The sequence below is a fragment of the Patagioenas fasciata genome, chromosome 10 (assembly GCF_037038585.1).
Source record: "Patagioenas fasciata isolate bPatFas1 chromosome 10, bPatFas1.hap1, whole genome shotgun sequence".
NCBI classification, from domain to species: domain Eukaryota; kingdom Metazoa; phylum Chordata; class Aves; order Columbiformes; family Columbidae; genus Patagioenas; species Patagioenas fasciata.
In genome coordinates this window covers 9,181,283-9,206,076 of record NC_092529.1, presented here as the reverse complement: position 1 = coordinate 9,206,076, position 24,794 = coordinate 9,181,283, and the positions used below count along the sequence as shown (strand labels likewise).

The window sequence follows — 24,794 nt, the reverse complement described above, 5'->3', positions numbered from 1 at the left end:
GGCCGCTGTGGGGAGTTAGGGGAGCTCGGGGTGGGGGGGCGGGGCGTGCGCACGGCCTGCTGGGACAGGGGAGCGGTGCCCGGAGGCCATATTGAGCGTGGCAGGAAGGCCTGTCGTCCCCTAGCCCCGAGTGGCTCTTGGCGTCCTCGACCCTCGCGGGGCCCGAGGTGGGAAGGGGAGACCCAAGGCAGGACCAGACAGCTGGGGCGACGCGGGGCGGGGCGGGACTGCCATTACCCACCCATCTCGCGTGTAGCAGCGAAGTCGGGTTGAGGGCATGACGTCATCCCGTAGAGCGGGCAACGACTTCACGCCGCTAGGGTGGGCGTCACTTCCGGTGCCGGGCAGGGCGGGGTCCCCGAGTGTCGTCGGGCCGGGCGGGGGGAAGGTGTCAAGGCGCGCTCCCGGGGGCGAGATTCACGCTGCTCGTAACGTGTCCGGCAGCGAATGTAACCGCAGTGACAGGCGGGGGTCCCTCCCGCGGGGACCCGCAGTGACAGGCGGGGGTCCCTCCCCGGGACCCGCGGTGGTAGCCCGGGGCGCAGCTCCTTGGCGGCAGGAGTTTGCTCCTGCTGCCGGGCCAGGGTTAGGTTCCCTCCTGTGAAATACACCGTGATGACCTCATTCGTTCTTCCCCTACTCTCAGTCCAATCATTACACGTTTTTATTTCCCAGTACATTTTATTATTCTAAAAACCAGCCCCCCAGCAGTACTAGAGAAGACCCATAGCTGTAGCACTGTGGTCTTAACACCTCGTAAGATGCCAATAGAAGGTGAGCAGCACACACACAACCTTTGGGAAGGTCACTGTGGCTTTAGGGGCTAGTGCTCCAATACAGACACCTTGGAACTGTTATTGTTTTCTATCATGAATCATCACGTCAGGCTCTATGTTCACATTTTTGTACATGTGGAGTGTAGCAGCAGCTGTGAGAATCTCTCACCCCATGAAGATTTCCAGCACCCCACTATTTTAATTTTAGAAGAATACCAGATCTTTTGTCATTTCAGTCCCCCAGAAACTCAGAATGAAAAGAAAAAAAAAGAAACGATAGATGCCTCATAAGTGTTAATTGCATTTTCCTTTCGTAGTCTCCAGAATAGAGTTTGGTTTTGCTTTTAGAATGATATTGCCCCCCTGTGGTCAAATAACAATAAGTCTGTGAACTATTTTCAGAGTTCTGCTTGCACGTCATCCAAACCTGCTTAATTATCTCATGTGGATTTACAATTTAGTGAAACAATGTACTTGCTTTTACTGTTTGCTTACTAGAGTTCACCCTTACAGGTGTAGGCACCTAATGTGATTCACCCTTTCATGCTGCAATGTGATTGGCTCGTGGGAACAATTCACTGATTTTTACTTTGAAACGGAGACAAGATTTTCACACCGGAGTCTAGGGAGACTCAACAAAAGACACCTTCGTTACTTCTGAGGGCCTCGGAGTCAGCTACCCCATTGCAGGTTGGTTCAGAACTGACAACTGATTTTTGTGTGATGAGAGATTTAAGTGCAGAGTGGCATGCCTCCTGCACACTGTAAATCGCATGATCAAAGCCTGGATTATATCATGTGGGCCCTGAAGGTGACTCACCAATACCATCATAAGGCAATTTACTTCAAAACACCTCCAGTACTTAGCTAAGTTTTAGAGTTGTATAACACCGTGGGTTGTTGATTTGATGTTTTGTCACTCCCTTTTTATTCTTTCTTCTGCCTTTCTTCCTAATTGTTGGAAGTTAGTTTGTCAGTTTATACCAAGCTGGAATTTATCTGGCAGGATAATTGAATCTCCTAGCAAAATGTCACATTAAGTAGGAATTATGTATAATGCCCCTGCAAAACTAGTTAATGAAAAAAAAAAGTTTAATTGCTGCTTGAGTAATATTGATCAAACGCAGTCATTCTACCTATGCATTTCTATATTAGATTCCACCATAACCTGCACAACACAGACAGCCCCATACTTGCTCTGATGGGTGCATGGGAATTTCAGAGAAGTGCTTCTGAAAACACCACTGCTTGGGGAAATATACTTCTGTTGGACTCTGCTGGAGCGTTGGTTCTCTGTCATTAACAGTTATGATTGGAGGCTTGTGTGGAGGACTTGTGTCCTACAACTTGGCATGTCCTGCTGGGCTCCTGAAACCAAGCCTGATGCTCTGGAGCATTGGAACATGTCTCTGCTGTGACAACATGGAATCACAGGAGTGTGGGGAGAAGAGGCCTCTGGAGCTGCCTGCTCCACCTCCTGCTCAGTGCAGGACCAGTACAAGATCAGCTTGGCTGTGGCTTTGTCTTCCCAAATCCTGAAAACCACCTTGCACAGAGACCACAGCTTCTCTGAGTGACCTGGTCCAGTGCTGTGTGACCCCCGCTATAAAGAATTTTTTGCTCATGTCCAATATGAACATCCTGACTTGCAAACTGTGGCCATTACTCCTTCTTATACTTCCTGACACTAGCAAGTCTTTATAACCATCCTTCAAGTAGTAGTTGTAGCTGCTATCAGGTTGCTCCTTGGTTGTTTGCACCACTTGGTTCCCAGCGTGACCTGAAGTGTGGGGATTGTGCCCCAGCAGCAGAACTTCACCTTTCTCCGTGCTGAGCACCATGAGGTTTCTGTTCCGTTTGCCCAGAATTTGGGTTTATCACGGTACCTCTGGAAGGTGGCTCCATCAGCACTGCCCCCAGATGAGGCATTCTGCCCTACCCTCCAGGTCACCAATGAAGACATAGGGTAACATGAACCCCAGCAGAGTCCCTGTTCATTGCCAGCTGTCAACTGGACCCTGAGCCACTGATTCCTACCCTCTGAGCCAGTGGTCAAACTGTTTTCCAGCGAGTCTAACAGTGTGTGTGCCCAGCCCATGCTTCTGCAGTGTGCTCATGAGAAAGGTGTTAAAAACCTCACTGAAGCCAAGGTAGATTTCATCTGCTGCTTTCTGCTTTCCCCATAGCCTGCTGTCTCAGCCTAGCGGGCAGCTGTAATTGGCATCCTGTGACTGATTAATATTCCTGGCTCTTTCTCCTCTTACATTATTTCCAACTGAGGAGCTCATAATTTTTGCTATTAATCCCAAAGAGCATAACCTTATATTTTGCAGTACTGAATTTCGACCCCTTTCTATTATTCCAGTCCTCAAGGCTGGCAACTTTTCATCTTCTCTAGAATACTATGATCCTTCCCTGTATTTTAAATGACTCTCAACTTTGATTGCAAGTTGACTCAGAAGAGGGAGCTTGAGAAATTACAGCATGAAAGGAAGCAGACTTGGCATGGACTTGGCTTCAGGGTAGTGCTGTTCTGCATTGAGCTACAGAAGGATTTTTTTTAGTGAAAAATTTTTCTGCCCTGCAATCCCCACTGCATGGGAAAATCATTTCCAAAAGGTATATAGGGAGCGAAGGGAGTGTGACCTAGAAAAACTAGTAAGATGCATATGTCAAACTCAGTTATTTTTTTTTACTAAAGATACTGATCTATATATATAAAATGCTGAAATGAATACTTACCTTCCCTGTGTTTGGCCTTAGGCTACATTCCCCATCAAAGGCAAAGAGACCCTGCTGACACTTTTCTGGTGAGTAAATCAGTCATGAGAGCAACATATTTCTTTTCCAAGAAACATATAGAAAACCGTGTATTGGAAATTACAACTCCTGGGTTTCTCAGAGCTCAGCATATTCTTGAAACAAAGGTACTTGTGCTCTATCCTACTCTCTCCCTTGCCTGCCTGGCAAACCCTCGGTGCAGCTCTCTGCTCTCCTCATACTGCTTCTGTCCACCATCATCCTTTGTCTCAGCTCCAGATGCAAAAGCACCAGAATGAGTGGGGGCAGAAGGACCTTTCACCCTGTCCCTGCACACCCACTTGTGTACTGGACCCTTCATTGCTGACCGGTGGTGCATTGATCCATCCCAGCTGCAGGCATTTTCTCTTTCACAAAGTGTGAAGGAGGCAGCACAGTAATTTTATGCAAATCCATGTGCAGATTAAAAAATTAATCAAATTCTGAAATTTTCATTTAAAGAGATTAGTCTTGAAAAATCCCCCATCTAATCCCCCCAGGATAGTCACTTGGAACAAACCTTCACTGCTTTGTTTTCCTCCTGGGTTCAGAGCATCTCCTGGAAAATTTTCTCTTAATGCTTTTGGGACCATCTGGAGCAGCAAGTTTGAGTTTGAGCAGGGCTCACCAGGCGAATTAAGGTTGATATATCAAATGGTAGAAAAGATGTGTCAGTAAGTGGGAACATGGGAGTTCAAGGCAGTAAAATCTCTGCTCTGTTGTACTTCATAGGTAAACTCCCGTGGTAATGCATGAAAAATGAAAGTGGTAAGCCTTCATGAGTCTAACGGTAATTTACGTACCAAGAGGCCAGAAGAAAGTCATGTAGCAAGAGACGCTGCTAAAATTTGCCATGTCTGGTAGTTTACTGCTGTAACAAAGATGTAATCTGTCTTTTAGAGCTTGAGCTCAAAATTATCCTCCAACAATTGGAGTTTGATCCAGTGCCCTCTCAATTTTTTTCCAAGCCCCTCAGGGATTTTGGAGTTGACCCTGTACATGGCAGGCCAGCTACCAGTCATTGCCAAACTGCGGGAAGTCCAGACAAGTCCTAACGACATGAAATAACTTAGACCCCTGAAGTTAAATTTGCCATCCCAGAGCATAAATACACAGCATCCTCTGACCTTGCGGCACCTGAAATGCACAGGATGTGCAATTGGGTTGGCCTGCAACAAGCCTGATTGCCCCAGCTTCAAGAAAACTAAAAGCCTGTGATGCAAACCCTTGAACAAACCTCCAAGCACAGCACCTGGAACAGCTCAGCTCTGCCCAGCGATGGGAGACTGGCCCTGGGAAGGGCATATTTTTCTGGCTTTCCAGGACCTGCCATGGAATGAGACGCTGGCTCATTTTTCTCACTGCACAGGCACGGCCAGCTCGTTTGTTCACTCTCTTCCTCCCCAGTGTGACTCCAAGTTCATGGCTCAGACTTTGCCCCCCTGTGTCCATGCTTTTGGTCTCATGCCACCAGCCAATTTACCTGGCAGCTTACCATGTTTCTGCCCCTCGTGCTGGATTGTTTCTGTCTCCCTCTGACTTCAGCTTCTTGCCTGCAGAATTGATTTAATTAAAAAGCTAATGGAAGGTAATGCAAACTAGTGCTTTGCCTGCATTTAATCACAGGCCAGCTCCTTTCCCTCCCTCTTTCCCAGAGATGGTGAAAATGAGGACCTGGGGTTTTGCTGCTTTTTATTGTGGGAGTTAACAGTAGAAGTTTTCTGCAAGCTTAGGAGGAGCCTTGTGAAGAAAGAGCTTATAATGGTAATGCACGCAAACAAGTATGTAGATGGTGAACATTATTAATCAGTGAAAGCAGAGGAAGTTTTAATTTAAAGGAGATTAATCTAAACCTCTCACAGTCCTCCTGCTCTCTTTGGAACAGGAAATTCTTGGCATCACTTTCCTCCTAAGCTTAATGCAAACTTCTAGAAAACTTTTCAAATTACTGTCTATACCCCAACTCCAAATTATCCCAAGCAGAGACAAAGGGAAGGTGCAAAACCCAAGCCCCACTGGTGCCTATAGCATGTCACCTTATATCCTTGTTGAAGAGGGCTCGTTCATCCCTACATGATTTCCCTGAGAAACTGGGGAACAAAGATTAGTGCGTGAAATAACATGAGTCACATCATCGGCCCCTTCTCCCAGCCCAGGTTCCCAGCCAGCAGTGGGAAGATGAAAATGCAGGGCGGTGAGGATGATGTAATTTCCCCATGTGCCATACGCAGTGGCTGATGGCAATTACATCATTCCTAGACCTGTGGAGCTAGTCCGAGAGCTGCCATTTGGATTATTTCTCTTTCCAAGGCTGCCTGTGCCTTGCTGTGGGGTGATGTTCAGTTCTTTTGATCTTGTTTTTAAAGCCCTAGTAAAATGAGTAGGACTTTTATTTTCTGTTAATGTCTACAGTGGATTTAATAATCCTGATTTATAGCTGTTCCCTAATGACATTTGGTACCTAGGACTGTATAAATAAATCACAAAAAGATGGCTTTGTGGCATCATTAGCAGCACCCCCATTCCAAGGGGAGCCTCCAGTGAGGGTGTGTGTCTAATCAGAGCTTACAAGGAACAGAGTCACACACCGAGACTGCCAAAGCTAATGGGGCTGTGCCAAATTCAGCTCTCTCTTGTGCTGCTGTAAAGTTGGATAACCTCTGACTGCAAGGGGGTTTTACGCCGGATTTACTCTGCATTTACACCTGTGCACTGAGATCAGTATCAAGCAGTGTGCCCTAAAATCCTCAAAAGCAACAGGACACGTTCTGACTTCCACAGACTCTGGATCAGGCCACAATGGTTAAAATATAATCTGAGTTCAGAGTGCAGAAAACAGATTACATACCTGCTATTGTAGCAAAATGCTTTCCAGAGCAAGCAGGAGCAATATGTACAGAAGTACCAGAATAATTAAGCTGGCATTTATTATTTTCAGCTCCAGTAGGAGAGGATTGCTTTTAAACGTCTCACGCCTGCTGTGCGGTGTCTGGAGCGGAGTGGAGCTGCCAGGAGGGCACGCGTGACTGGAGCCGCAGCTGCAGGTTTGGTTGTGCTCAGTTCCCCTGGTCTTCAGGGTCAGCCATGCACAGAAACATCAAGGCAGAGACCAGAGCCTGTTAAAAGCTTTGGGGCTTTATTTCCTTAAACTCCCCAGGCTCCATTTAAGCCTTTTTCTCCAGCCACTTCTGCAAACCCTCTATCGCAGCTCACACCTCTGATTTGTAACACCTTCCTCTGATTGCACTGTGCTGCCAGGTGCATCGCAGACCTGCTGGGAGCAGAGTTGCTAATCTCAGTTCCTGAGAGGTGCACAGCTGACTTCACTGCTGTTAGCACCCTTACTCCGGCCCTCATTGTAAGAGGGCTGAGGCTTGGCAGTTTAAACTTTTGGCAGCATCAGCTGCCCTGAAGTTTAAGAGTATAGGAAGAAAGTGGTCAGGATACCCGGTCTTTTGTTCTTATCTGTCCTTGTGATAGAAAAGCCAGTCCTTCTGACCAGTATATAGAGGAAGTACACACAGGTAGTTTATCTGCCTTGGGTTTTGCTTTTAAAATCTGTTTCTCCTAAGCACTGAATGGTTAGACTTACAAGTCTTTTCCAAGTTCAATGATCCTTGCATTTTTTTTTCTCTAGCAAACATATGATTCTGCATATAGTTTTACCTGCAAGTTCCTTGTCCAATAGGTTTCAGAGTGTGCCAAGTTTCATTGCCTGAGAAGGTGCTTCTGTACAGGTTTTCACAGAGAGTTTGGGTGCTTGCAGCAAAATAAGGCAGATTTAGACTCAGAGGACCTGTTGGAAAGCTTGTCTGGCTTAATGATTAACACTTTGCAGTACTATGGACAAAGAGACCTCTGGACTCATGAGCTCTCCCAGAAGAAGCCAGACACTGGCCTTGCACTGAAACACATCAATTTACTAGAGAGAGGATTAGCTCTCTCAGGTAGTTTGAATGGGTCTGGGATTGAGTGTCTTGCCTGGGTGGTTTCAGTGTCCCAGAACCCTGCTGTAATGGCCATGAGCGGGAGAGATGCAGATCACAAGGGTCTTTGATCCTGAGAAACCAGCCATGAACTTGCTGCCAGTTTACAAAAAGGAGGAGAAACGCTGTGAGGGAATAGATGTGAGTGTGCTGGCAGGGGCTGCCTTTCCTCCATCAACATAAGCGTTTGCCCTTGCGCATTTGAGATCTTTTGATCCACATGCAGATCTGTTGCGTATAATGCTCATACTAAGCAGAGGCCAGCTCCAGTGGGACTTCACAGACACAGCTGGCAACTTTGCCTGGATCCGAAGTCTTATTTGGGCTTTAAATATAATTTCAATGGATAACAAGGGGACTAAAAAATAAAGACAAGTGAAGCCTTGTGTTAATTTGCTGTTTGGTGAGGAAATGTCATTACTGGTCTCTCTGTGGCCACCAGCAGCGCGGGATCAGGCAGCCAGCGAGCCTCTTGTTTCTCCTAAGTTTGTGCCTGGTGCTGCAGGGACACATGGGGCAATGTGCAGCCGGAGAATGAGATCAGCGTTTGGCTAGCATGAGGAAGAGAGTTAATGTAGTGAAAAGCTGTTCCACACAGATGCCTTACTCTCTCCAGGACAGAGAGCAGCTTCCACAGTTTGGAAAGGCATCAAACGCTGAGCAAATATAAATGATGGCTTGCCAGGGTCAAAGCTGCAGTGATGGAGCTCCTGGCAGGGCTCACCTTCCCTGTGGGAGGTGATGGGATTGCAAGGGAGCCACAAGCTGGCAGGTAGTTTGAATGTGACACTGTCCTTCCCTCCCTCCTGCCTGGGGAGAGGTTTGGAAACCCTGTTGATATGGCACCTTAATCTAAATGAAACAGGAGCTAGAGCTCCATGGTTCATGTTTTGCCCTCCCTGTTCTCTCTGTGATAGTCCTGTCTCTTCTGCCAACAAAACTGTTCACCGTCCCTTGCAGGCTGGGGGGTGCCGGCTGCTCCAGCTCTTGAGAACTCACCAGGGTCGGCGGAACGTGTACAAGCCCACCCCACCGAGCAGATCGACTCAGCCTGGCCACCCTGTGCAGCATGTCCCTCCGTGAGCATGCCCTGTCCCTCTTCCGCAGCGCGGTGGGCACCGTCCGACCAGCCCTGATGCTGAAGAGCGCCTTGAAGCTCCAGGGAGATGGGTGTCCTCAGCTGCTGGTGAAGGGACAGGCCTTTCCAGTGAAGAGGGACCTGTACCTGGTGGGTTTCGGCAAAGCTGTGCTGGGGATGGCTGCAGCAGCAGAAGAGATCCTGGGAGACCACCTCGCTCGAGGGATCATCAATGTGCCGCTGGGCATCCAGAGCAGCCTGCAGCGAGCGGGAATGCAGTAAGGGGGGTTGTGTCGGAACAGTTTTGGGGGGTAGGCTGTCAGATTTATTGTCTGGGGGATGTTGCTGTGACTCCCACTCAGTCCTTTCCAGCTGCCCTTCCTCTGGCACCCACCCTGTCCACCTGCTCTTCAACCAACTTCACATCTCAGTGGCACCAGTGACACAACCCCTCTCTTGTGCTGGAAGTGCTGCCACCCCAGCCCTGGGGAAGAGATGCTCAGCAAAGGCCACCTCCTTGTCCTGGTCACTCGCTGGGTGCCTCTGGTGCATCAGGCCCATTTCCCTGCTGAGTGACAGCCTGGCTGCCTGTGTAGGTGCACATGTCAGTGGTGTGATCACGTTTCTTACCTCACCAGGGAGATGCTGCTGAAGCCACACAGCAAAATCCAGGTCATTGAAGGTGCCAAGAACAACCTCCCAGACCAAGCAGCTCTGAAGGGAGCAGTTGCCATCCAGGAGCTGGCTGAGGGCCTGACCGTAGACGATCTGCTCCTTGTGCTCATCTCAGGTAATGTGGGGATTGCAGGGAACGGGCTCTGCTGAGGGTCCCCCAGCTGCCTGCCCACACGTAGCCCTGCAGCAGAGGAGCAGTGCCATGCCAGCCCTTCCACACTGACACTCGCACCTCTGTGATTTGTCCTCTCCCTTCTCCCACCAGCCTTTTCCCAGGGATGCAGCAGGGATGGGCAGGGGCTTCCTTGCTGCTGCAGTGGACACGCTGCCTTCCAGCACTGGGGAGGCCCTGAGTTGCACAGCTGAGTCCTGTGGTTGTGTCACTGCTGTGAGATAGCACCCCTGGGCACAGCCTGGCAGCTGCTCTCAGCCTTTGGCAAAAAGATGCCATTTTTCTGCCCCCTCCTTATATTTGGGGATGCAGACTTGGAGAAGCAACCACCTGGTGGACTTACACTCTCTGAATTTATGCAGAGGTGTGAATTTGTAAGCTGAGATTTGGAACTGACCCTTCCCAAGGCTTCACTGCTTCCCAGGCAGTGGAAATGAGGCCCCCAGGCTCTGATGCAGCAATCTGCATGCCTTGCAGGGACAGCCCTGAGCACAGCTGGGACAACCTCCCCAGGCCCTGTCTCTCCCAGGGCTGTGTAAGGAAGGTAGATACTGTGCATCAGAGGGAAGCAGTGACATCGCCGCAGCCTGAGCTCAGCTGGGTGAGGGGGAGTCACAGGGCAAAGCATGCAGGGCTCAGGGCAGCTCTGCAGAAACCCCTTGGGGACTCCTCTGCTCAGTGATTGCTCCTGGGTGGATGCTGAAGCCTGACCTGCTACAGAGAGAGCAGTGCCATTAGGCAAACACCCAAGTGACTGGGATCCATCTGCGCTTGCTGGGATTCCCCTGGGCTCCCTCCTGTCCTTTGGCTGTGGGGATCTCCAAGAGGCTCCTCAGCCCCGCAGGGAGCCTGTTCAGGATCTCCCCGTGGCTGCGGCTCCCTATGCACATGCACTCCCACACAGCAGCCGGTCTCCAACTGCTCCTGCCTCTCAGCTAGATCCCTGACTATTGACTGAAACACAGGCATTTGCATTTGTTTTCCTTGCTCATCATGTTTTATTGATGCTGATTTGCCTCAAACCTCTGAGCAGGCTTTGCCTTTTGACAGTAGCTTTCAGCTGTACTTGTGTGCACATTCCCTCTCTGCTCAGATCTTGCTCCTTTCTACTCTGGTATTTTCTAGCTATTCCACTTTTCCATTATAATATTTTTCTTGCCTTTTTTTTCCACATTTCCAATGCCCACTTGTATCAGACAGGATTCCCATCGATGAGGCTATCACACTAGATTCTGGGTGTGCTTTGTCCTTTGTGTTAACTTTCCCTTTCCTCCCAAGCCTAGGTGAGTACAGTTCAGTGTCTTGCTGCAGCTGTAGCTGGTGGTTTTACACACTGCCCTGAATAAATGGAGCCAGCAAAGCAGTCAGTTTCTCCATCTGTTTAGCACTGAGTCATGGAGTCTGTGCTCCCTGCTCACCCATCCAGGTAGTCCCTGAAAATCAGCGTGGTGACACACTAGCAGCTTGGTACTGTAATTGTATAGTGTAAAATAGGAGTAGTAATTGCTGGCCCTTCTCCATCATCCTCACACCACTGCAGGCACACAGTACCTGGGTACGCTGAGGTTTACTGTGCCTGGGTGAAGTGCAGCTGGCTGCAGGCAGTGCAGGGCAGCAGCGATTAAAACCCATTGGTGAAGAAGACTGAATTGTCCAGAGATGTCAGCATAGTTCCCCAACCACCTCTGCATTCCCACAGTGCACAGGAAAAGCATTGAACAGCCTTTCTTTCCTTTTGTCCTCCTTCTCCTGCTCTCCTGATGTCCTTGCCATCTCTTCTGCATCCTAGGGGGTGGATCAGCCCTACTGCCTGCTCCCATCCCTCCCATCCTCCTCGAAGAGAAGGAGAAGCTCACAAAGACACTGGCTTCCCGAGGAGCTGCCATACAGGAGCTGAACATTGTCCGGAAGACTCTGTCCTTGCTGAAGGGTGGAGGGTTGGCCCGGCTTGCATATCCTGCACAGGTAACTGGGGCGAAGCCCCTGCTTGCTCAGAGGTCACCCATCTGCCCTCAAAACAGGAGTTTAATCAACTGACCTAAGCATGCATGCAGGTTTTTTCTCCTTACTGTGTGAACAACTTCTGCACACTGTTTTGGGATTCTGTGGCTCAGATTTCACTGAGGACCCAACCGCTCAGGGACACAGAGGTGGAGCAGGGGGAATTCAGACTCTGCAGATGCCAGCCATCCCATCACACCACTCTCAGCAGTCCCCAGCCCTCACCTAGCAGGTGCTTCCAATGTGCTGGTGGCTCCACCACAATGCTTTCAAGGCTGGATATGACCCTTGGCTCCCCTTGGGGCTGTTCTCAGTATGTGCTGAACCCTCACTAGGTTACCAGCCTGACAAGTACAGTGTCACAGGTTACATCTTCCAGTCTGGTGGTACAGCATCAAAGGACATTGTAGGTTTGTGGGTTCAAGTAGGGCAAGGTGACTTTCATAGGACTATAAACCAAAAATGGTCCGTGATCTGCCCGTTTCCATCTGCTTTAACACACGGGTGGTGCAGGTGTAACTCAGCAGCGCTTATGCCATGGCTCTTGTGTGGTCACCTGTCTTTGCCTCCTGCTATGATCTGTGGGTGTTTCTCTTGGTAGGTGGTGAGCCTCATCCTTTCTGATGTGATTGGTGACCCCCTGGACATCATAGCAAGTGGCCCCACTGCTGCCAGCTCCCACAGCATCCAAGACTGCCTTCAAATACTCACCAAATACAACCTGCTGCAAAGCCTGCCTCAGTCAGTGGAAACGGTCCTGTCCCAGTCTCCCACCAAGCCCACTGCTCCTGAAGACTACTCCCATGTTTGCAACGTCATCATCGGGTCAAATGCGCTGGCTTTAGATGAGGCCAAACGCCAAGCTGAGGGGCTGGGCTACACGACTCTGATCCTGAGCTCAGCGATCTGCGGGGAGGTCGGCTGTGTTGCCGCACTGTACTGCCAGCTGGTCCGGCTGGGCTGCCTGAGCTTTGCTGGCCTTGGAGAAGGGCCCCAGGGTGACGAGGCAAGAGGGAATCTCCTGCAGTTGGCGGCAGAGCTGGACATCCCGGGTTTGAACCTTGCCAAGTTCCTGCAGGCCATGCGAGGGTTAGGACCTGAAAGACCAGTGTGCATCCTGGCCGGCGGAGAAACCACGGTTCAGCTGCAAGGAACCGGCAAGGGAGGCAGGAACCAGGAGCTGGCCCTGCGCGTGGGGTTGGGGCTGCACCAGGCACAGGCTGCAGACGGGAGGAGCCTCGCGAGGTGTGATGTTGTCTTCCTCAGCGGGGGCACGGACGGGCAGGATGGGCCAACGGAGGCGGCAGGGGCTTTCTGCAGCCCCGAGCTGGTGTGTGAGGCGCAGCGGGACGGCCTCGACGTGGAGGCATTTCTCAACAACAATGACTCCTATACGTTCTTCAGCCAGTTCCAAGGTGGGCGTCATCTCCTGGTGACAGGCTTGACAGGCACCAATGTCATGGACATCCAGGCCATTTTGATTAGAGCCATGGAGAGATCATGAAAGCTCCCTCTGCAGATATCCAGATGCATTTCATTAAGACTGGGGGAAAATGAAGGTACTGCAACACTGCAGACAAACGTAAACTACTTAAATTAGGACTCACTGTTGAGGCTGCTAATATCTTTGACAGAACGAATCCACTAATTAGACACATAAGTGAATATCCACAGCAAAAGCGAGCACATGTAATTGGGATCAGAGGAAGGTAAGAGGTCATATTACGGACATGGAGGCTGCATTTAACACTTCTGCTCATAGCCACCCCTCCTGTGACTGCTTAAGCTATTGCTAAAAGATGTGGGGAAAACAGGGCTGTGGTACAGCTGCCACGGAGAGCCCTCACCATGGCTGGGGCACCTCCAGCTCAAAAGCAGCTCATCAGGGGCTTTTGCAGATTCACTGAAGTGCATTACAGTGACTGAAGGATGTAAAAGCTCTGCTGCAGGCATGAGGGTGCTGGGAGGATGCGGTGGGCAGGAGACCCCCATCAACCGCTCCCCGTGCCAGCGCAGAGCCCCGCAGCTCCTCCCACATCTGCATGCCCAAGGTGCCGCAGAGCCCCCCGGCCCAGCACAGCACTCACCCAGCAGCACAGCTGAGGGACATGGTGGCCGAGAGCAGTGTTTCATCCAGGCTGCGGGACATGAAAGCAGTGACAGTGACGCACAGGGTGATTTACCTTCACTGTGCAGCATAGGGAAGGGGACAACTGAGGTGCAGTGGTGAGCAAGCCCTTCTTCAGTCTCCTTCCTTCCATGGGGACATCTTCCCTGCCGTCTCTGTCAGGAGAGCCTCCATACCAGCAGTGGGGATACTGTGATGCTATGAGCTTTCACGGTGGTGTTTTCCAGCTGCCTAGAAAAGTCACACATCCAGCCTGAGCCACTGACCTTTCTTCTGCACTGAGGCAGAAGTCGCTGTCACTCTGATTAACTCCGCAGAACAAAAGGCAAGGAAACCTTCACACTCGGCTCTCCTGACCCACGCTGCTGAGCTGATCAAAGGGCAGAGCTGCTGGAGCTGTGATTTGACTGGGAGCTGCTCCCCCACATGTATGAGTATGCAGTGGTTATCGCAGTTTTGTCACCTATGCAGTGCAATATGTGGGAGAACAGAGATGAGCCAGGTTTCCCAGGACATGGAGCCCACAATGGGGCTAGATTTCAGAAGGGCTCTGCATGTAGCAACAGGCAGGGTGATGATTTTGGCTGGATATTCAAAGGACTTCAGCTCAGCAGCCAGTATGACCCAACACGTCCAACTCCTTTTGACTATCTGCCTGTTTGTTACAGAGCTGAGCTCCTTGGAAAATCCAGCCCTAATTTAATAGGACACGCTTGACTCAAACTCCTTCCAAACAGACAGACCTACTCTGTGTGGCTGATCTCATCTCATGACATAAATACACCGTCCTGCCAACACCACGAGTCGTGGTGTCTCACTGAACAGCCGTTCTGCATCCCGCTCCAAGGTGGATTGGAGGGTGGATTTTTGAGGAGGATGCAACACCTCCTGCTTTGGTTTTGAAGGGATATCAGCAGCACCATCACAGGGCCCAGTATCAATCCCAGGCTGGCAGCTGGAGTGTCTGGGCCACAGCTCAGGCGCAGTGTCAAGGCAAAAGCCTGGGGATTTCAATACCTCAGTCTTACCCCAGTGGTTTAAACTCATCCACTCATCTTATTTGTCCTCAGAGTCTGAAGGTCTTCTGTAACGTGCCTGAACTTGCTCATGCTGGAAAACAGCTTTGAGATCTCCTGCAAGAAACCTCCCAAGTGTTACAAGGTTTGCTGTGCCTCCGTAACGTCAGGTGGTGGTTGTACAGGAGAAGCTGCTTTGTGCTGTATGTTTTTCTCCAGGGGTCACCAGCGGGTTTTGGAGCATTTGGCTTTTGCTGCATGACTGACATGCAGGGGCACCGGCACAAGCAGCAAAACAGCCAGGAAATGTTGGCTCCAGCCAGGATAACTGGCTAGATCTCCCCCCAAAATGTTAATGCTTCCAATCCAATTCTGCTCCAGTGAAATCTAGAGTTACTTCAGTTTCAGCCTGGGGTGTCTGGCAGAAGGATCACTGGCACCTTGAGCAGCAGGTCCAGGTGCCAGCCTGGGCACAGTGTCACCGTTCTGCCTGAGCCCTGTGCCCTGCCACACTGCCGAGCGCTGGGATGGTCCTTGGAGCTGCTCCATCACAGTCAAGTTCAGAAGATCTCGGGCTGGTCTCGCTGGCTTCTCCTGGGAAATGCCTACCACAAGTGCTCTGAGCAGTGTCCTTGCTTTCTAAACAGTGTTTTTTCACTAGCGATTAAAAGAGTTTGTGTTGGAGGGGAGAGAAGGCTGCTAAAAGGTTTGTTGAAAGCATGGAACTGTTTGAAGTGCACTTCACATCTACATTCGCTTGGCCTCTGTGTACGGCTTTTCTTCTTATCCCTTCTTTTCTAATGAGATAGCAGGACAGGGGGAGGTTGGCCAAGGATACCCACATTACAGAAACATTTTTCCTCTTCTGATGCTTCTACCTGGCGAGATGAAAGCTCCGCTTCTGACATATTGCTTGGGTAGACCTTGTGCATCTTCTATACAGGGAGGAAAGGCGCTCTGGAGCATGTGAACCCTTTACAGACACTGCATCTTTTTATCCTTCTGGACAATGCTCAGCACAGCATTGCCTGTTACTGCTCCAAGGCCAGTCTGACCCATGGTCCCTCCACTGACTGCAGAAGACCCTGCGCATAAGCCAACGTACATCTGGGCTGCACTGCTTGGGTTTTGCAAGGATTTGTGAGATAACAGTTGCATCTAAAGACACAGCAGCATCGCTTACCTGCCAAGTACCCATTTGCCTCTGGGCTGTTGGAGCCTGCCAGAAGTGACAACCTTCCCCTGGGGAACCCAAGTGAGTCACCACAGCTGAGCAAGGCTTTGCAGCTTGCCCATGAGGTCCTGGGTGGGATATTAGCATCGCCTGAGTGTACCCAGGCAAATGAAGAAACCCAGGGTGGGACTGCAGTCACACCAAGTGATCCCAGTGTGTGGGCCATACTGAGATGAGCTCCACACTGTCCTGGTTCCAGGGTTCTTGCGCCTAAGGAGACAAGTCACAGAAAGAGCGAGGACAACAAGAGCTGCTTGGTTTTGGCACTCCCAGTCCCTGCTCTTTTCACTGGAAAAGCAAAACTCTTTCTATACCAGCCAACCTCCAAGAAGGAGACTGCCGGCAGCTCCCAGGCCACATCCCCGTACATGGGCAGGGGACACAGGGACAGCTGTCAGGAAAAGCACACCCAGCCACTGGGCAAGGAGCGGGCAAGCAAAGCCTGGGCACATTCAGGGTCAGTTTGCTCTCTTAAGCGAGCTGCTTGTAGCCAAACAGTGCTAATGGCCAGGAGAAGTAACTGCGTTATTAACAGCGTGAGCTTTTGGCAGTAAATTAAAAATCTTGGCTGCCGCCCTTGGCTCTGCTCTTGCCTCTTAGGAGACATTAATATCACAGCTCCCCAGCATTCCCATTATCACTTCATTAAGGATCCAATAATGATAAATGTGGATGGTTTTATTTTGCACAGAGCTTGATTAATGGCTAATATTTCACTAGGTGTTAATGGGGCCCTTCCTTTATGGAGGGATCGGAAGGGGGCTGCCTTTCATCTCCTCCACAAGCTGGGTAATTTTCACTATTTTCGCTAATGTGACAGATTTAACACAAACCTTGAAAGAGCAGCTAAGGCCCCTTGAGAAACTTTGAAGAGCGTTATGCGTGGGGCAGCCCTTGCTGCCACAGCTGTTCCCAAGCTCCTTCCTCCTCTTCTTCATCTTCATCCTCCTCCTCCTGCTGGCAGCACCTCCTTCCAGTGCCCACACCCTTCTGCCCCTCTCCTGGAGGGCAGGAGCAAAGCTGGGATCTCCCCAGGGCTGAGCCCACCCGCTGGGGCTCTCCACAGCAGACACAGAATCAGGTCACTCTTGCAAGACAGAGCTTGCGCTGGCCTCACCCCAAAGCAGCCTGCACCCCTCACCTGCCCCCCAAGAGGGCTGGGGAGCCAGGGATGCAGGACGAAGCCTCAGCTAAGGCCAGCATCCTCCTCCAGCACCCCAGGGACAGCTTTGGTGGCTCCTCTAAGGCCAGCTCCCATGGCAGAGGGGCTGTTCTCCGCCGTAGTACCCTGGTGTATTGCACGGCTTCAATCCCTATATGAAGTGGGATGTATAATCACATAGGAATAAAAAGCCATACAAGACAGCAGGCCATGAGCTGCTCCATGCTGGTGGGGCAACAGGCCTGTCCCTCTGCACTGGCTGCCACGGCCCCCAGGGGGATGTGGCTGAGCCCCAGGAGCCCACCCAGCCCCTGTGCATGGTCCATGGGGAGACAAGCCTGAAAACAGAGAAGAGAGGAGAGATATCAGCCAGGAGAAAGCATGGGAGGCCCCAGAACCACTGGAGAGGGCATCCTGCAGGTATCAGCACTTGCTCCCAGCTAATGGGCGCCCTCCTACCCCAGGTACCCCTTGGAGCTGAGACAAGACTTGCTCTTGATACACCCAGACTTCCCCTCTGCCCATACCATCCCAGAGCATCACCCTCAGGGGCTTCCCCCTTCTTGCACCACTGTCATCCCTGGGACTTCATCAGCTCCGCCAAGGCAATGGGTACCACAACCCCCTGGCGTGGGGAGAAAAATGAGCCAGCCTCTCCCCACAGTGGCGGGAGCATCTTCTGCCATCTGACCAAGCAGAGGAGAGCCCAGCAGATGGAGCGAGCAGCATGGGCTGTCAGAGCACAAATCCCCAGCAGCCCCTTGGGAGCAGCTGCCGGCCACCTGCAGCAGCTCTTGACAGGGGTCCAGGCACTGGTGCGAGCAAGCGTGGATCCTCTGCTAGGAAGTTGGACATGGATGGAATGAAACCGAGGAGCTATTGCCCCAGTGAACACTTACAAGCGGTGCTGGCACAGCCACCATGGGCAGCCCCACATGTCAGCGTGTGGGGGGGGATAGGGCAGCTCCCACAGGAGCCCACTCAAGCAATGCTGGGGATAAAGCCAAGCAGCAGCCAACAAACAGAAAGGGGATTTTGTGCTGTCTCTTCTCCTCCTGCCTCACATCCTGGTAGTGATTTTGGCATCTGCAGGATGGAGCACCTTGAGCAGCATGCATGGCAGGAGGGGATGGGTGGTGGGCACAGAGTCGTGCAATGCAGCCCAGACATTCACCAAGAAGGCAAGAGCGGCTTTTAGCTAAAAAAGAGCAAAGCAGTGATGCACAGCCACACCCTGCTTGCTGAGTGTCCCAGGAGACTGTGGCTGATCATCAGCCTCCAGCCAAGCACCATGGCATTGCCTTGGGCAGCCCCAGAGAGGCTGAGGCACCCCAGAGCCATCACCCTAGGCTCCTCTTAACCCACAAGGAAGAACTTCAGGCTCTAGGCTGCCTTTCCAAGCCACATGGCAGCACTGGGAAACACCAATACCTTTTAAAACACTCCCAGTAGCCTTCCTCCATTCCCAGGGTCAGGGTTTCTCCCAAGGCTGGAGCGGCTCACAAGGTTGGACTCTGCATGTCATCCCTCATGGGATGCTCCCACCCAGGCAGAGAGGCAGAGGTCCCCACATGAGGGTCCCCACATTCCCTCTCTCTGGGGCAATGCAGGCAGGGGACTGCCAGGCTCTGGGGAAGGAGATAACATCCCTTGCAACTGCCCCACAATGAGCAATTTGGAGCCAGGGGCTTTTTTTTTTTTTTGTTCAAAACATGGAGGGTTTTGCTTTCCACATTAGTATTTCATGAGCTCTCATCCACCTGCTCCAAGAGCTGTGAAGAGGCGAGGCTTTAACCATGTCACTGACAAGTTTTGGGAGGATGAAGCGGTAGTCACACTGCAATGCTTTGAAAAGCACAAATCCCACAGCTCAAGGGGCTCGACTCAAACAAGGTCCCCAGCAAAACCCACACGGGAGGCAAGCAGTGGCGGCTGGTGGCACAGCGAGGTGCAGAAGAGGGCAAGTGTCCACACCGCCAGCACAAACCAGGCACAGCAATGGTACTGCCAGGTCTCCGTCGCTTCTTAACCGCCTCTGAACCAAACCAGCAATTAAGGGATCGTTATTTGGCGATTTGTATGAGAAGATGCATTTGTGAATCACCGTACTCAGGCTGGGTAAGAACACCGCCGGTGCCATATTTGGGAGTAATTACTCTCCACGAGCATGTGAATCATTAACTATAATTGCCCTAATAAATAAAAGGGAGATAACTCCCATCTCTAGCCTAATCTAGCACAAGTGATTTTCAGGGCAAGCTGCGCAAAAGAAAACCAGGCATGCAAAGCAGAGGGAGAGCAGAAAGAGGAAAGCTTCAGGACCTGGACGCACTGCTAATCCCTCTCACAGTGACCAAAGCCAGCTGATGGCAATGGAAACTCTCCCACAGGTCCTCACCGGAGTTTGAGTGCAGACGATTTGCCACAGAAAACTCAGGTTTGGCTGCAACGGGTTGTCCCTTCCCAGGGCAGCATCTCATCAGAGGCTGACTTCTCCTGGCAAGAGTTTCTCTGCTGCAAAAACAAAATCAGGTTAAAAAAAGGGGGTTTGGGGTGACAGGGGGTGGGAGCAACATTTACTTGAGTTTAACAAAACCATTTTGCTTTTCCCCTGGGAAATGCTGGAATGAAAAAAAAAAACACAACATAAAAAAACCCTCACCCCTCTCGAAGTTGACATTTTGAAACGAAGCAGCAATTTTCTCCTCCACTTAAAATGTCATCACAGACTTTTGCTTAAAAAAAGGCAGCCTTCCCTGAGTGACATTTTAAGAGGAAATGTTGACTTAAAAGCAGAAGGAAACCCCCCAACCCATGCAATGAAACATTTTGAGCTGCAGTTGAGACTTCTCACAGGGAAATCAATATTTTTGCAGAAAAAAAATTGCAAGTTAACTACAGATCTTTTGTAGACTAAATTTCCCACGGGACAAACCTATCCTTGAGGCAAGTCTTCAGGCCACTCTCTGCCAGACCCACATGGGAATGGATAGAGCAGCATCACCGTTCTGTCCTGGAAGAAACAGCGTCCCCAGCCCTTCTATGTTTGCAAGAGGGTCTGGGCTCTGCCTAGAGATGCTCCGCAAGATTCAGCTGGCCATGCCATGCCATGCCGTGCCTCCTCCAACTGCGGCTCTTCTGCCAGGTGGGGTCTGACCAGGAGCAATCTGTGCTTGGTCTCTCCCTCAGCTGCAGTTATTGTTGCCTGAGTTCTGGTTTTTTTTAATAACCCATAATATTAGAAGCCTGCCCAGGGGAACATGGGAATTATTGGCAAATATCACTTCCCATTTGCAGAGCTTCAAGGGGCTTTAGCCACATGGATTAGCCAGGAGGAGAAAAAGGGGGACACAAACCACTGGGCTGGGACAGACCAGGACTGAATCCTTTTTAACACAGGGCTGCAGCAAAATCCCACAGACAACAAGTATCCTCCAGCCACTGAAGGAGGGCCGGGTGGGAAGGGCTGCAGAATCCTAATTAGCTCTTCGATATTAATGAACTGGCGCTGAAGCAAACAAGCCGGCAACAGCAGCTGGCACAGCTCCTGCCACCAGCTCCCACTCCCAGCACTGGGCTGCCCACACAAGGGGGCCTGGTGACACAGGCCCCAGGGTGGGGGACAGACAGGGACACAAGGAAACAGAGGGGACATGTGCTACCATGAGCGATGAGCCACAGAGGCTGGGGCAGGGATGCAAAGTATACAGGATAGAAGAACCCATGGTGGGCCATGCTGTCACCACCCTGGTCCCCCTCCGCACAGCTGACACGGGGAGATGCCACCACTTGCTCAGGGACACCCACCTTGCCAGAGGCTTTCTACAAGAGCAAGGCTGAGTCTCTTCCTCCTCAGATGAAGCCAGCAGTGCAGGGATGGGGCACCCCATCACTAGCTATGCCAACAGGTGCCTGCCAGCTTGGAAACTTAAAAGCCAGCACCTGGAGACACAATGTGTGAGAATAAATCCTTACACTGGATATCTGTGCCTCACTCCCTATTTAAGGGCTCCAAAAGCCTATGGGGCACCCAGCAGGCAAACCAAGAAGAGCCATAGGGCAGAGCTGGGCTGTTGGGGACATCCTGCAATATTAATTAACACTGTTAGTTATTAAATGCCACTGGGCAGGGAAGGACCATCTCTCTTGCCCAGGGAGAGACAGTGACTGACAGCACCTTTCTTGTCTCCAAGGTCAATGCATGCTAAGGAGGGGTGAAGTGGCTCTCCACATATCACCCCCAGCACCCTGAGTACAAGCCTAGGAACCACTCACCAGTAGCTGCTGGATGCACAACTCCACCACAGCCCCATCACTGACAGAGAGCACCCAAAGAGCACAAAAACTCCTAGCCCAGTGCAGGCTACAGGGGTAAGCCCTGCAGAAAGCCACCCCCAGCCTCAGCACAATGCCAAAAACAAGAAACACAGGCAATTCTATGCAGCACCATGACCTCAGGCACAGCCCTTGAGCCTAGCTCACCTCCTGTCTTTACGAGTATATCCAGCAACAAGCCCAGCCTGAGAAGACACACAAGTCTTGTCCCAGTGCCCAGTTAACTGGGCTCCACTTGCCAGCACAGCCCCACTGAGCTCACAAAATACATTCCACTCTTCCTCACCCACATTAACCTCTTATAAACCCTCCTGGAAAGGCAGGACTCACTGTGTGCTGTGCTGAGCCACCAGAAGTTGATTAAGCCCTAATTAATTGCATTAAGGTCAGCCAATGTACTCTGTTAAGGAAGAAAGCCAATAATTAAACTCCACGTGGGGCATGCTTCTGCCATCGGCTCCCCAGCTGCAGCAGCAGCGTTGGGCTCGGTGGGGTCACAGCCAGCACTGCTCGCCAGCACATGGCAGTGGCAGTCGGGGAAATAATTAAGTGCTAGGCATAAAACCATCAGCACTTCAGCAGCCCGTTGACAAAACCCACCCAGCATGGCTGGCCAGCAAGGCTCGAGGTAGATGGGACTGCTGGGGGACACTGGCTGCATGGAAAGCATCCTCTGCCGGGAGCCCTGGGGAGGACGCAGCTGTGACTGGCCAGGCTGGTCCATTTGCTCAGCGGTGCTGGGGCACGGAGAGGAGCAGGGGCTGGTATGGGTAGGGAAACCCTGTGGGTGCCAACAATAGGGTTTTGTGTCACCCAGACTCAAGCACTTGCCTCAGCACTGGGAGCCAGCCGGGGCACCATATGGAGGGAACCTGCCCCTCACCATAGCAGTACCATCTTGGTATAGGGCCAGCCTGGCTGGGGATGTGGCCCCCAGCATGCAGAGGAGCCTGGGTGCTGAATTGTGCAGGATGGGGCCATGGAGCCCTGCCTCACCCCATTGCTGGTCCAGGCTGGAAATGCAACAGCCAGGCACAGAGGTGCTGGGTATGAGATGGGTATAAGCCTCACATTGTTCCCGGCCACCCTGTCCCCAGGTGCTACATGCCCTGAGAAGGTGAGGGTGCTGCAGTGGAGCCCCAGCCCTGAACCAAAACCTCGCCTGGTCTCAGGACTTTGGGAGGGAGCAGGGAGCAATGGGGCAGCATGAGCCATTCCTGAGACGAGGGATAGGGTCTGGAGGCTTCTGGGGAGGGCAGGAGCACAGGGCACTGAGGGCTCGGTCTGTTCAACTCCTCCCCGACAGCAAGCTCATTTATGGCTTTTCTTTGCTCCCAGCTGAAAAAATAAAGGCCAAGGTAATCTGCCTGCCTGTCCCTCTTTGTCTCTGGGATAATAGCAGCCAGCACAGTGTGGAGCCCCCCGGGGCTTTGCAGATTACAGCTTTCAGAGATGTCTACAGTGCCTGGACAAAAATGAGAGGTGGTGGAGCAGAGCAGGACCACGGCAGAGATGTCACAAGGTCACCCGCTCCCTGCCTGCCTAACTGCATCTGCCCTCTCCTTCCCCTTCCACTGGCTGGTAGGACAATGGGACGGTGGGTGACAGGATGGTAGCTGGGTGACGGGAATGGCAGAGGGCTCCTCCGGGCTTCCCAGCTCTGACGGCTGACCCTTCACTGAGGGCAGAGTTATGAATATTTCACAGAGGGTTTTACTTTATAATTTACACTTCACTGATTCTGATAATTACACATCTGACCCAGGCGGGGGGTGGAACAGAGACAAAATCACGTAACCCACCACTGTAACCGCGGCAGCGTGAGCTGCTGCTCTCGTACTCACAACGACTTGTTTGCAAACCACCCACAGACCCGAAATGACTGGCTGCAGACATGCGGGATTCACTGTATAGGGCTGAGCAGCAGCTGGCTTTTCAATAACTCAAAGGGTCAAGACACGGGAGAAAAAATCCCAAACCAATTCTCCCATTTCCCATTAGTTTTGTCTGGCAGGAGGCGTCTCAGCCCCAGCAACGAATATCCGCTCAGGAATGTCTCGTGTCTAAAAGAAAAAAAAAAAAAGGAGGTGGGAGGAAACCCTACGCCTGGCCTTCTTTCCCTGTGGCTGAGTTCAAATGGCTTCAAGAGGGCAGGCAGGGGCTCGCAGCACCTTGTGCTGGCGCTCAGCGGCTCGGGTGCAGGCAGAGCGGCAGACTGGGGAGGACATCATCCCTTGTATGTCCCTCCCCCCAGCTCTCTGTCCCCACTGGGGCTGCCCATGCCAGCCCCAGGTCATCACCAGGCTCCTGCTCGTCCCCTGATCGCCCTTCCTCCCATCACCGCACATGTCACCTCCCCGCACTCAGCCCCTGGTGCTGGTGCGGCAGTGCCAACATGGGCGAGCCATAGGGGACCTGGCCAGCACATCCCATGGCATGGGGCTCGGTGCCTGCATGCTCCACTCTCGCACAGCCTGGGATTATTTAGGTTATCAAAACCATTTGGTGCCTGAAGCCACAACAGTATCCTCCAAAATAAACTTCATGGGGATGAGGCATCTGTGTGGGTGTTTTGTAGACCCTAGTGTGTATGTGACTCCCAAACGCCCTGCGTACCCTCTGCGTGCCACCCACCTCAGCATCACCTCTTTCCTGTCTTTCAGAGCCAGCCCCAAGGCAGAAGAAACCAGATGGGGCAGAGGGGAGAAGGAGGCACCAGACAATAAAACCATGGCTAAACCTGCAGTCCTTGACAGTCCAGCTCCAGACTCGGCAGACCTCATCGCTCCTCTGCCTCCGTTGCGGTTCCCACACCTTCACCCAGGCACCCCATCCCCTGGGGGTAGCACCCACGCCAGCTGCCTCCCAGAGTGACCCGCAGCATGCCGTTGAAATCCTAACTCCAGCCTCCATACTAGATGGAGATAAGGACAAAACTACTCCCTGGATTATAAACAAGGGGCCAGATTCTGCTGGCAGCATCTGGCAGGCGACACCTGAGCCAACAAAGTCAAACCCGGCCACAAAGCAGCTCCGTGCAGGGATCACAACCAGGACCCGGCAGCCTGCCCACGGTACGGGGAGCGGGAGGCGTGGGTCAGTCCCAGCTTCTCCTTTTACCTGGGGCCAGCGTGAATCCCAGCAGCGCAGGAGGAGCAATGTGAAGAGAAGGCCGTTTGGGGAAACAGGATCCCCTCCTGGGGATGGTATCAAAGACACATGCAAAAGGGAAAATAAAAGACTGACCCCCCCATCCCTCATCCCTGTTCCTGCTCCAGACAAAGGCAAACCTGGGCATAGCAGCGCACACATGAAACACAAACCTCCCTGAGACTCCAGGCCGAGGCCCCCCCAGCCCCGTGGGACCCCCAGAAACCAGCACCACACACAGACCCAAGTGACAGAGATGCCCAAACTGAGACATGGAGCGTG

At 51.9% G+C, this 24,794-nt stretch overlaps 1 protein-coding gene and 1 long non-coding RNA gene across 3 annotated transcripts; one reads left to right on the top strand and one right to left on the bottom strand.

The window, feature by feature from the left end:
• Positions 1-61: 61 nt before the first annotated feature.
• Positions 62-13,695, top strand: GLYCTK (glycerate kinase). The gene is made up of 8 exons (XM_065845899.2): positions 62-167; positions 1,290-1,466; positions 3,540-3,586; positions 6,514-6,619; positions 8,522-8,917; positions 9,278-9,429; positions 11,276-11,451; positions 12,089-13,695. Exons 5-8 carry the CDS (start codon positions 8,631-8,633, stop codon positions 12,989-12,991), a joined length of 1,518 nt encoding a protein of 505 aa, XP_065701971.1. The 5' UTR covers positions 62-167; positions 1,290-1,466; positions 3,540-3,586; positions 6,514-6,619; positions 8,522-8,630; the 3' UTR covers positions 12,992-13,695.
• Positions 10,461-17,157, bottom strand: LOC139828773 (uncharacterized). 2 transcript variants are annotated; one of them, XR_011740711.1, is made up of 2 exons: positions 13,671-17,157; positions 10,461-13,057 (listed from the first exon to the last, which is right to left on the bottom strand). It is a non-coding gene; the product is annotated as an uncharacterized lncRNA (long non-coding RNA). The 2 variants fall into 2 exon arrangements; XR_011740710.1 differs by having other exon boundaries at positions 10,461-13,000.
• Positions 17,158-24,794: the final 7,637 nt, after the last annotated feature.